This window comes from Anticarsia gemmatalis, chromosome 11 (genome assembly GCF_050436995.1).
Source record: "Anticarsia gemmatalis isolate Benzon Research Colony breed Stoneville strain chromosome 11, ilAntGemm2 primary, whole genome shotgun sequence".
Classification (NCBI taxonomy): Eukaryota; Metazoa; Arthropoda; class Insecta; order Lepidoptera; family Erebidae; genus Anticarsia; species Anticarsia gemmatalis.
In genome coordinates this window covers 9,536,238-9,549,501 of record NC_134755.1, presented here as the reverse complement: position 1 = coordinate 9,549,501, position 13,264 = coordinate 9,536,238, and the positions used below count along the sequence as shown (strand labels likewise).

Genomic DNA, 13,264 nt, shown 5'->3' with positions numbered 1-13,264 from the left:
ATTATCCCCGAACGAATGATAAAGCATGACCTCTGACCGCTTAACAAAGGGGTTCCGTATAAATGATATATTCGTAAAGACATTAAGCAATTTTTATACATTTTCCTGGTGCGTGTGTGGTTATTACAAATTTATTTCACTCGAAAACAGAAAATTTATGGCTTCCCTTATCAATTGAGGGAATTGTATCCGGTGATCAAAGTATTATTTCTCATAATTTATACACGTTAAAAAATAAAAATACATTTGTTTTTATTTATTTCTGCGCGTTGGTGATAAGTCAGTAGGTTGAAAATAAATAGCCACTAATTTTATTTGGCCGTCCATTAATATGATTAAAAAAATAAGTCGTAAACATTCAAATTTGTATTAGAATCCTGACCTGACGGCTTCCATAGCACAGTGGTTAAGGTGATTGCCACGCCACTACCAGTGCGTCGAGGGATTCGATTCCTACACGGAACAAATTTACGATCCTCAAATGGTTGTTTGTACCTTGTGTCGATTGATCATACCACCGTATACAGAACTTATCTTTGAAAAAAACCAATCGCATTGACAGTAAACGCCTAATGTTATATCAATCCATATAAAGAGAAATATTCAAATAATATTCTAGCTACAATAGCATGTGAAAATACTAAGTACTACAAAATACTAGTTACGTACGTATCTGTGACGTAAGTATCTGTGAACACAAAATGCCGTCTAGTAATTCCAGCAATATTTCGCGGACGCACTCGACCGAGTCTCCAAGCTACTTCAGTGGCTCCCTCTAGCTTATTTGACTTGGGAAGGCTGCATTGTGACTCGAGCATAAAGGTTCCACAACTTCTTTCATTTAAAACATGCGCATTAAGTTTCTAGGAAAGTTTTTTATCAGATTATACCTACTTTTTTACTACGGTTTTATAAAATGTTGACTGGTCTTTTTATGTTTTATGTAAGAATTACTGATTAGATTGTAATGAGAATGAGATATTATTTATTAAAATGTTTTTCTTAATTAATGGTATTAGCAATTATCAAATAAACTGGATTTTTGGCACTACTAAAAGTATGAGTAAGACAACAACACTAGCAACATATGACTAAAATTCGACTATAAAAAACTTTGAATGTTCGAGCTATAACCATAGACATAGACGTAGGCATATTTTTCATTTTCAATACCAAAGTAAAGCTTACTTGCTCGTAAATATTAATTACATAACTGAAATAATTGTTTTTAAAATTACAAAGATAAGAACATTTACGCAGAAGTGAACAGCCATACCTACACAACGAAGCGTAGTATTCACACAAATTATGTATTACGAAGTCACAGATTTCTTATTCAAGTTCAACAAGGCGTGTCGGCTTATCGATTTAATTAAACGTAAGAGTAATATCGATATGAAAGTAACATCGGGATGATTTTTGCGCATATTGTGCTGGTCGTGCACGCGTTAGTGAAATTCAATTATGTTTATTTCATACAAGCGCAAGAGGAGGAAGGTAAGATAATATAATCAAAGAAGTAGGTAAGATAATAAAAGAAAGCATATATGCTTAATATCTGGTATTATCAAGTTTCGAAATTATTTATATACTTGCTTGTATTGTCGTTATCGAATATTGTAAATTGGTTTGCTTGATGTTTTCGCGCAGGTTAGCCTGACCGTACTGTGTATTCGGCGTTAAAAAGTGAAACAATCTGGAAAGCAATTGGCCACTTTAATTCCAGTATATTAGGTGCTTCAATGGGGAAACAGTCCGTGTTTCTATCAACACTTTCTATTAGCTGCAGTGAAGCAAATCTTAAGCGAATATTTTAAAAATTATAAGTATTTTTACAAATATGAAAAGCCATTTAACATTGCTTAAAGTCAAGGTTGAGTCCCAGTGTGTCTGATTCCCACGAAGTTAATATTGCATGATCCACTGATGGTTGTTTCCGAGTGCTTGTGATTGATGTCCGTGATTTGAGTTTGTAAAGTCCCCAGCGACATAAGATTCACACGCTACATATACATACACGAGTACTTTGTAGAAATTGCCTTTACGCCTTATTCCCATGGGTACAGACCGTGGATACCAGAAAACGGGACTTGCTATCGCTGCAAATGTATTTTGCATCATTCACATTTATTCACCTTGTCATACTTACATTCTGAACATCACCGGTATGATCTGTGTACGTTTCATTATGATGGGGAGAGCCGCTCATAGCCAGTCATGCTCACCGGTCGGTAAACGATCTGTGGGTTAAGCAACCGGTGGCGCGGTCATTTTATAGATGGGTGACCGCATAGTGGTATTTGAGCTGGGCGTCTCCGTGTTTCGGAGGGCACGTAAAAAGTCGGTCCCGGATGTTGCCAGTTAAGATAACAGTCGTTAAGCCTCGTCAAAGGCCTTTCGGGCAGCTTGAACAACTTTGACACTAGGTTGAACACTAACCATACGATAGATAGATTGGCACTCATAGCCGATAGCTGCTTTGCCAGTCGGTAAGCTATCAGTGATTTAAGCAGCTCTTGATGGCAGCACGGGTATCCTATGGCATACACATAGCATCCCATATCATATGACAGTTGGATAGACGTTTGGTGACATATAGATTGGGACAAAAAAATTGGTCCCGGTTGTAATATGAAAACAGAAGTGAGGTCATGTCAAAAATCTTTGCATGACTTGAACAACTTGGACACAAGGTTAACCACTAACCATGCTTTCATGGTATGCAGAAATATGTACCCATTCAACTAAAATAACGGTATTAGTACAGCAAACTACTAAATAGATGCATAATTAGGTATTTTGTATTCTGGTATCTATCGGTATGAGTTGGTCAATTTATCATAATCAGCTCGGCCGCTCGATCGTACGAACGTACACTTTCATAGAGAGCGAATATCACACTGATGATAATGATATTCATTACGCGTTCGTTACCGTTCGGTATAACACTTTGCAGACAAGTACCTTTACCCTATTTACCGTGATGTTGAATAATAATGACTTTACGGACGTTATTTTACTATTTTTCTGAGATATTATTATTAACAGAAAATTCATTCCATTTGCATCTTCCTCCAGAAGATAAATATCGTGATGTAAAGTGCATACCTGAGAACTCTTCAAGATTAATCTTTTAGAGAAACCAAAATAACAGCTCACGTTGTGGACTAAGGAACTAATCTTAATATTTTATTACGGGAGAAGACTCTTACCCACAGCAATGTCTTGTTACGTGTTTGTTTTCCTCCAGTAGATCTTCCAATAGCGGTGGCAGTGGAAAAATCGGGCGCAGCAACTTTACCACCACGGAAAGATGTCCAGCAGAGAATTGCTTTAATTGAGTAAGTACTGTTCAAACATCTAATAACAACTGTCAGAGTTCCTCTTGATTAAGCTATCTTACACTTATTTAGTAGCACAAATCTCTACTGCCGGTATTGTATCGAAAATAGTTCTTACGGAGCCCGCAAGAGGCGCTGATCATATTTTCGTGCAAAATTGCTCAATACCCAGCCTTACCCAGCCCTTGTCAGTGGGCGATAGTAGTAGAGAATCGAACTACAGTAGGAGAGAGAGATGTCATATGATTTACGTTATTTAATATTTCAATGTTACATTTTTGCAGCGTCTCTTTCACAGACGGTACTAAAAGAATATGTACGGGTGCAATTATTCACGATGTCGCAGTTCTCACAGCTGGACATTGTTTGTAAGTATTCTTACATAATAATATCATAGGACTGTTAAAAATAAAAGAATAAAGATTTGATCCCATAAGAGCTAATAAAGAAATATTCTTATATAGATAATAGAAGCTCGTAAAATGCGGTACGATGGTTACCTAAATATTGAATCCTAGTAAAAAAAGTATAGTGTTGAAAACTGCAAATAGATTGCAAATCGGGTTCTTGAATTACCGGTACCTAAAGAAATTGATATTCAATCACAAATATGTAACGATTTGAAATCAATTGATTTTTCTTTCAGTTTAACAGTCGGCCATTCCCATATACTACCAGAAATGACGACAACCTTCGTAGTGGTAGGCACCAGACAGATGTTCGAATCAGGCTACGAGCAATACTTACCTATTGAGAGAATCGTGACTCATCCAGACCTCAGTGGTTGGAGAGCCGATCTCGCAATAGTTCATACATTTGCCAGTATGGTGGTTGACAATGTGGGTGCTGTGCTACCAATGGCTACTGAAGGAATAGCATCTACCGTGGAAACCAATGTGACAATCTTCAGTTGGGGTACTATGGAAAATACTGATTATTATGTAAGTCACCTTTTAATATTACACACGGAAGAGTGATGTTTATCACTTGGATATATAACCTTGTTATTGGCCTATCTCTTGCAAACATTTATTACTGATATCAAATAGCGTTTTGTTTTTTGCCTATCATCAACTTACTATATCGATGGTTCTTAAAATTAGAGTCAGTAATTTGCATTCACTTATCGATGATGGACGATCAGTTTAACAACTTTGTGGAATCAGTTCTTGTATGATAATTACGAGTTGTGTTTGAACTGAACGTCTTCGTAATTCAAAGGGCATGGACTAAGTCGGTCTAGGATATGTCCAAAGAAACCTTCGTATTGCTTAAACTACTTTTATTTAAATCCACTAAGCACACTTCTTACTAGTCCATTCAAAACTTTTTAATATTCGCGTTGCATGTTTCTAACATAATGCTTGACGTTTCGAGGCAGTCAGTTAGCCTGCAGCCACGGCCAGTGTAACTTGTCCATCCTTGGGACTTATTGTCCATTCAAAACTTTTACATTTTCGCGTTGCATGTTTCTTATATAATGCTCAACGTTTCGAGGCAGTCAGTCATCCTGCAGCCACGGCCAGTGTAACATGTCCATCCTTCGATCTCGTACTCTATCACAACATACTTTCATTACAAAGTTCTTGACTTGTCACTGACCAGAGTTATCTTAGCAAGTTAACTGTTAACGACATGCCGTTACTTGTTCAACGTTACAGTGTAGAAATCGTTAAATATTTTATTGTAGTCACTAAAGTAGTGTCACTATAATCTGAAACTACTTCACTGGTATAAAAATATAATAGATTTTTGACCTAGCATACTTTGTAATAGGAGAAAAATTATAGACGAATCTATTTCGAGTATTCATTTAGAATAGAGACAATGTAATTAATATTTTCTACGTCTGCACACATCATTGGCGTGATAAATAAATTAAAGAATCTACTAAAACGTTAATGACGTTTAGTCTCTGCCTATCCCTATGTGAAAAAGGCGTGATTTTACTTATGTACACATGAATAAGAAACATTCAGATTTTGACGGGACTTTCACAAGTGATATGTTAATGAATGTAAACTGCGGAACAGCTAGTTGTCATCATAAAAAGATTATGACTTTAAAGCGAAACGTTTCCGCATAATTGTGTATAGTTACGAAGCAACTAAAACATTAAGCTAATAATTATTAATTAGTTTCAAAAAAATAATTTCTTTCATTTCATATGAAATTTTATAAAGTTCCACCCAGTATGCCAAATACAATATGTATCGTTTAAAGCCACATAACAAGTGGGGCTTAAGATCACAATAGGGAGCAGGTCGTGACAGGCCGCTTAGCCTCCGATAGCTAACCCATTTCATCCGCTTGACAAATAGAACCTTCTTACAAAGAAAATAAAAGTAGATACATGAGTTAGCTTGTTATTGTATACCATTTATGTTTTGCAAATTGTACTAAAAACATTTAAAGGTCCAGACATATGATCATTTGCAGGTTCTTATTCCCTTTAAAAATGAAACTAAATAATTTATTCATTCAGGTCAAATATTGACTTATGATAGTTGTTACAACTACTAAAACTACCTTTAGCTTGAATAGAGGTAAATTTTTATGACTTGCAAGATAGCTTTAAACTATTATACTCTATAGGAACAAAGTTTTAATGTATGCTGGCTAAGAACCCGTTGAATGCACAGACATACATAAGATAATTTAGAAAAAAATATACACTGATTACCTCATAAATAACTGTGTCTGGCTAGGCGGTCGGCTTTACTGTAGCACTGACAGTCATATTTTTGAGATCCACAGGAAAATTTACCTTACCTGATAGAATTTAACATCGCGAATTTTATTCTTAATCGAAGATATATCTAAAACTAAAATTTCTATTAATTTCCATCCATATTAAATTTATTGTCTCGTCTATTTTCACAATAATTTAGTTTTTGATGTCAAATTCTGAGAGAGAACTTTTATTTTAAGAGCACTTCCAAAAAGCCTTATGGTAAGGAAAAACCAAGATATGACAGCGGAGAGATTCTTCCCAAATTCGAAGAAAAAGAAGAAACGGTAAGAATTTTCATACATTTGTGTATTTCCATATTCTTATCCCTACATTTATTTTCTTCGTCCTACCTTGAATCTGCCTCTACTATTCTCTACAAATAGATAATGGAGTGTACACCAATGTGTAATTTGGTTTCAAAGGCGCTAATTCAACGACATGATACTTTTGAAATAAAAAGTTTATAAAATTCTTTTTACACGCAAAAATCGCATTTGCTACAAGCACTGCAACTGTTATCTTAAATACTATCCTTTGTAGCCGTAGGTAAGTAAATAAGTTTAGTATAAAATCATAATAAATCGGTTGCGAAACTATCTTAACTAACATTTTTTTTCAGTCATCACCTGACCGATTTCACCCTCTTTTATCGGACGACGACGATGATGATGACGAAGACTTTAGCAAGCCAAAATCAAAGCACGGAACCACCCACAGAGCAAAACGCATGAAAAAACGGCCTCACAAGGCATTTGAAAGTCGAGGCGCCACTAAAAGGATACTAATGAAGGGTCGGTATAAAGAAGTAAATTCCTTTGAGGAGGAACTCGAAGACACGGAAAAACCTCAGGAGTTGTACCGATACCCTGTGCCTGTGTACCATTCGAGGTCAGAAACGAAAAGCAAGTTAAAGAGCAGATACTTGGCGAAAGCGAAGAAACCACAAGTGGTGAGTATTGACAAAGAATTTCAAGCAAGGTTCTGTAACGCGATTCTCGACAGTCTGCGCTATCGAGTATCGAGAGTTTGACGTTTTATTCATCGCAAAAATAGTTACTGCGGCGCCCACAGGAGGCGCTGATCAGATTTTCATAGAGAATTTTTCGATAGTTAGGCGGTTGTCGACAGTCGATGATATGAAGTTGTTCAGCTACTTTTGGAGCTGACTGTACTAAGGCATTCTGAACATTTCTTAAGACTAATTGATCAACGTAAACTCGGGATGCTTGTAATTTTGTAATGGACTATAGGTACTCGTTAGTTGGTACCATATTGGTAGCAAACAATAAAATAAAAGGTATCATATTCTCATCTTCGAAATAACATCGGCTCATTGTTGTAAGTTATGATAACCACAAAATTTCAAATCAAAGTAGTATTTAACCTAGCTTTTATATATGTTAGCGTAATATCAGCTATTAGTCCCTTTATAGGAGTAACGTGTTCAGTATCAGTTTCTGATTTAAACTCTAAACACATGAAAGGTCTATGAATAAATTAATACACGTCTAGACTGCTTAACTAGTCTAGCCATATGACCATGAATTTGAAATTGTAAATTCAATTTTTACTTACAAACAGGGACACAGTAAAATAACGAACAAAATCTTGGTGATTGGATTAACTATAAAAGTGTTGGATAACTCTAATCACAGTCAAGTGATAGATGCAATTATATTTATCGAAAATAACGCTCGTTTAGCTAATAAATATTTATAACGTCACACTTTATAGTATACTTTTCATAACAAACAAGATATTAAAAGTATTTTTGTAGGAAATGTGGAATCGATGATTAAAAATCTGATAGCTGGTACTAAAAAAAAAAAAAAAATAATAACAATTTTGAAAACTTTAAGGGCTTATATCAATAGTAGTGTAGCTGTAACACATCGTAATACTAAAGTCTAGTTTCACGGCCTAAGTGTCAAGCAATTTATTTAGTGTTAAATCAGCTTTTTGTAAAAGCAAAATAATTTGAAAAGCAATTGCTGAACAGCAGCGCAACCCAATTGTTAGTAGGTGATTTTAAAAGGCCGTCAGCAATATCGTGCTTCAATCGCGAAATAAAAACGGCCGTGGCGTGATAAAAACTCATGACAATAACACGACACTAATTGGATCTTTCTCGTTATAGTTATTACTACAATTCATTGTTTTTTTCTCTCTTTTTTCCCTTAATTGCTGTTTCAATTAGTTGATATTGTTCGAATTGCGGCCGCGAAGTGCTATGTTGCGTTTTTTCTATCAGAACAACACTTGTTGGGTGGAAAAAATGCGCTGACGTTTATTGGAGTGTTAGAGTGTTGTACAGGCATCTGTTGTTTTAACAATTGGTAAAAATATCAAATAAAGCAATATTTTTTTTTTTTTAAAAGACAACTCCCGCACTAAGAATTGCTCTTGTGTCGCGGGGACTTTTACAAACATACAAACAACGGACACAAAGCACAACCAGACCCGAAACAACTATTTGTGGATCGCACAAATAATTGCTCCGTGTGGGAATCGAACCCACGACCTCCCGACGCAGTAGTGTTGGCGTGGTGACCTAAACCACTGCGCCACGGAGGCAGTCAATTACTTTAACAAACGGTAGACGCTGAGAGGCGATTTCCTACCACTATCGAATTCTGATCAGCGCCCAGCGTGTTACGGAAGAACAATGTTTTCAAGTGCGTTTTAAATATCAAACTCGAGATACTATGAACAATTCGACCCCAGTGTGATAAAGCTTAAATAGCTAGCCAATAATACAATAAAGAATCAAGTTTTTTATAGTTTAATAAGACAACAATGCTTCATTGCATAAAATCATAATTTAAATAAATATCCACATTTCCTTTCGCAGGGCAACTTTTCGAAAACGATTAGCGTAATACATGAAACGCCTGAAAAAAGTCCTGGTAACAATTCAAAACGATGCGCCAAGCACGAGACAACTGCAAGAGTGAAGTTCTTTGGTATTTGGCGTAGACAACTCGGAGGAAAGGTATATTTACTCTTTATCTTAGAAATATGGCTACAGAATATAAATCAATTTTAAATAACGCCTAAAATATTTTTGTCGCTACGATACATGTTATACCAGACCATGTTATAGACCAAGACCGCTATACTTGATCGGAATTTATTACATCTCACTTGAACCGAAAGAAATAAAAAAAAATATATACAAAATTTATACCTAGACCCGAATTGTTTGGATTCTATCATCTATTACTGAATCCTACCTATATTTGTTGCGCACAGTAATTGAACTTTAACCACTGCACTACGGTCATAGTAGACGGCTGGCACAGGAACTTGATAAAGCAGAATTTTCTACTATATAGATCTATTAAACTTTAATACTTAAATATCAGAAAATTTCAGCCAGCAAATAAACTGACCGTCGAGAAATTCACACTAGTGAACTCCCTTACGTGCAAAAGAGTTATTGAAAAAGTTCACGGCGGAGTTGAAATAAGTAAGTACCTTAATGTAATGTTACTTTAGCATACATTTTAGTTATGAGACCTACAAAAAAGTAGCTCTCGGAATAGTCCCAATTTTGGTATTTTCTTCTCTTTTTCAGACAGCAAAGAGATTATTTGCTTCATCAGCGAAATGCATTACGTTACTGAGGTAAGTTCCAACACATTAATGTATTTTCTTCCATTTCTATTAAAATCAGCAAACTTATGGAACCTTCTGATATAAGGAACTGAAACTAAAATATTTATCTATGAATTACACAAATTTCCATCCGCATCGCTAGGAAATCGCCAGATAAAACACTTATTACCAATGTTGGCTTAACTCACTCTTAAAACGAGTGATCTTGAACTTGCGATGCATATATTTATTTATTTAATAAATCAGAAAATCTATCTTAACATCTTTCTTTTGTATATAGTTAAATAATAAATGTAAATTAAAAATAATAATAATGAAAAATGAAGATGTAAATATTTTAAATTATGGTAAAAAAACAACATGTTGATCACTTAGAAACACTAACATATTAAGTAATTGATCTATTTCATATTAATAATACTGCACTATTACTTGACAGTCAGACATAGGAGCTCCAGCGGTTCTTCGCGGACACTTAGTGGGAATAACAGTGGGCAGTTTTGTACACGAGAGTGATCATATTGCCGTCGCTGTGAAAGTCAGCCACTACTGCGACTGGATATTGGAGAATATACTGTAAGTACAGTTTGTAGACAGTACACATTTTTGTCTTTCTACCAGCTTTTTGAAGATGGATTAAATTAGATCTCGTTTCTAAACTTCCCAAATATTATAGTAAGCAATTAATTTTATAACATCTACACCACAATCTTCGATAGAAATACTACACAGTTTGAATTACTACATAAAAGCTTTATCCAGTTACGAACTCAATCAAAGAGCTAATTTGATAAACAACATGCACGATAATGTCGTCTGACCAGAATTTGCGTATTTGTAGTCATGCAGTTAAATTTCTATTTCCCATCCCTATAAAAGAAGCTTAGACTTCAATGTAGGTTGAAACATGAATATACCGAAATATACAACAAGATAAATCTAGTGAAGCCTATTTCACCCTAGGGTTTGGATAAAACCTAAAAGATATCTTAATCCGTTCTAGAGTACCCAAGAGCATATTTTCTCGAGTAGCACTGAAGAGCTATCGCAAATCTAGACCCATTTTATATATATCCGACAGTTTAAATGTATAAATAACAACACATCTTGGTTATAAGTATGAATGTGCATGAAAGTTTTTTGCAGATAGGTTTTCTTGCAAATTAATATTTCACAGACCTTCTTTCTCTTCCTATTTTTTTATGATTTTAACGTTATAAATTGAAAGAAAAACATGACAAATAGGAATGTCGAAATCGAGATTATAAGTCGCTGTTTTTATTATATTCCCTCTCGCTTAGCAACAAGGTATGACTTTATGTATGTGCATATGCATGCACCAACGTATACAGTTCCACTTTTCGCATTTCGTTAGCTAGTCTAACGCAAATCCGTGCCACATACGACTAACGGTACAGTGAAAGCAAATTGCATAGCCGAACGTTTCAAAGAAACAGTTATCAACACTATAAACACATTCAGAGCCGTACAAAAAGCACTACCCTCTACAAACATTACTATTTGCACAATCCCGTCAACATAACAAAATAAACGGCACTAAAAAGAAGATCGTTTCAAAGTGACTCGCTGTTTACCGTCACATAATTTTATTTCCGCCTCCCCTGTAGCGTGTTTTCATGAAAAATGTCGGGGCATAGCATTCGACGTCATAGTTACCGGCAAAAGCTGGATTTACCATGACATGAGCGGATGAATCGACCCAACCGTGCTGAGTAACGTCGATAGAACGACCGTATTTCGAATGATCCGAGCAAATGTTGCGATTTTTTCGGATTCTATCCTTATCTGTCAATAAAACGGAGATTGTACCAATCGATAAATGTATTTCAGCTTACAAAACGTGATTGCTACAGCAATACATTGCAGAATCACTGAGAGCTAAAGTCGAAAATGTTCACTGCTTTAATAGGTCTCTCTACCTCTACTATGTACTTACTTTAGCGTTACTTAGGTATATTTAGACACTGTAAGTGTCCCATATTAATAAAGGAGTAATAACTTGTTCTTAAGTCATTGCTCACTAAAAAACATCCCACGAGTGTTAGAGTATCTATCTACGTTTTGTATTGCATAATACATAAACACTACATAAAAGAACGACGATCACATCCTTTGTCGAACATTTGTTTACAAGTCTCTCGTTCATGCATTTCGGCAACGTTACGCTCCACTTTTTAAAATTTTAAACGACGTAACAGCATGTTATTCTGTCACATATTTCCGATGGAAAATGGGCACTGAAAAGCAAAAATACGCTCCCCAATGTAGTTACTGACTACAATAGTGCCGGTGGTTATCACGGAGACGCTGTCAATTACAGGTATTGTATATTGTTCCACTTTCAAGCTATTATGCTTTAAAAATTCTCCTAATTCTGAGGTGAAATTCGACCTGTTTTCGTATACTCCGGTATAATAGCTCGTTGGAAAGATTAAGGGCAGTATGAGAGTAGAGAATTGTTATGTATATATGTTTAGAACTACAGCTTTTACATTGTTGTTTTTTTTATTACTTTCCATTTACGTGTCTTTGCGACCAAGTTGAAACACTATGCTCAATATTTAAGTTCCAATTTTAATATTACTTGTTTTTTATCCACAGGCCTTTAAACCCAAATTTCGTCTGTGTGTCAAAAGATCCCCTTCGTGCTGGCAGCATCGAAAATCTAAACCCGTTAAGAAGTAAGAGGAAAAGAAAGAGATTATTATAATTTTTTCATAAATTTGTCTTTTATTATTTAAATTCCCTCTTTGAGACAATTTGCTTTGGGATTATTAGCTTTATATCCACATTTTTGGTAGTTGCTAAGACTGAAAGATTCCTTGTGCCCACAACTAGTATGAATATCATGTATCTAAGTTTACAACAAGTGTGCATCAAATTGATGGTCTTTACTCAGTAAACAATTATGGTGATTATTATCAAACCATAAACTTTTCCAGAACTACTACTTGTTATGTGCTAATGTAGTCTAAACAGCATTTTTTTAGTTTTCCATAACGATTTATACCTCTAGCTAGGTAGTGCGATCAATGATTCACAAGTACACTGCTATAGTTTAAATTTTCGATTGAACAATTAGCTCAACGTAATAGGTGAGCCATTTTAGCCAGGTTTAGTTTCATCATAGCCAATTTGCTTTAAGTGCACACTGTTCAGTGTCCCACTATCCAATATAACCATGCAAATAAGCTCCCGTAATAAGATTTATTGCGACAAGCTAATCCATTAAAATCCGATTTGTATGTTCAGAGAATAAAAAGCTTGATAAAATTCGCCTCGTAAAATGTACGAACATCGGCTCAATGTATTTTGTAAAAATAATTCCCAAATAAGTTTGTTACTGAAAATCGAAATTTTGTTTACCGGAGGGGCGATATCCTATCGCTACCGAGGAGCATGTAGTTATCGTAAAACCTTATGTAAAATACTGATCAGCGCCCCTGGCGTATTCCGCAAGAACTAAAGCTTTCAAGTCATTTTGAATCGCCCTTCACATTCGCTACTTGATAGTACTGAATGTAGGATATTGAGAACTTTTATGATACAT

The 13,264-nt window shown here is 35.3% G+C and overlaps 1 protein-coding gene across 2 annotated transcripts; it reads left to right on the top strand.

Moving 5' to 3' along the window:
- The first annotated feature begins 1,271 nt into the window (after nucleotides 1-1,271).
- Nucleotides 1,272-12,436, top strand: LOC142976595 (uncharacterized). 2 transcript variants are annotated; one of them, XM_076120032.1, is made up of 11 exons: nucleotides 1,272-1,497; nucleotides 3,254-3,341; nucleotides 3,626-3,709; nucleotides 3,988-4,282; nucleotides 6,273-6,359; nucleotides 6,695-7,024; nucleotides 8,927-9,067; nucleotides 9,451-9,544; nucleotides 9,653-9,702; nucleotides 10,133-10,269; nucleotides 12,316-12,436. In XM_076120032.1, exons 1-11 carry the CDS (start codon nucleotides 1,413-1,415, stop codon nucleotides 12,422-12,424), a joined length of 1,500 nt encoding a protein of 499 aa, XP_075976147.1. In that variant the 5' UTR covers nucleotides 1,272-1,412; the 3' UTR covers nucleotides 12,425-12,436. The 2 variants fall into 2 exon arrangements, with proteins under 2 accessions (XP_075976147.1, XP_075976146.1); XM_076120031.1 differs by having other exon boundaries at nucleotides 1,273-1,497; nucleotides 3,251-3,341.
- Nucleotides 12,437-13,264: the final 828 nt, after the last annotated feature.

Excerpts from the sequence above, each read along its gene's own strand:
- LOC142976595 (XM_076120031.1), top strand. The coding sequence starts at position 1,413 with ATGATTTTTGCGCATATTGTGCTGGTCGTGCACGCGTTAGTGAAATTC. Across the intron at positions 7,025-8,926 it reads AAGCGAAGAAACCACAAGTG|GGCAACTTTTCGAAAACGAT; the intron begins GTGAGTATTGAC and ends TTCCTTTCGCAG. Across the intron at positions 10,270-12,315 it reads TGGATATTGGAGAATATACT|GCCTTTAAACCCAAATTTCG; the intron begins GTAAGTACAGTT and ends TTTTATCCACAG.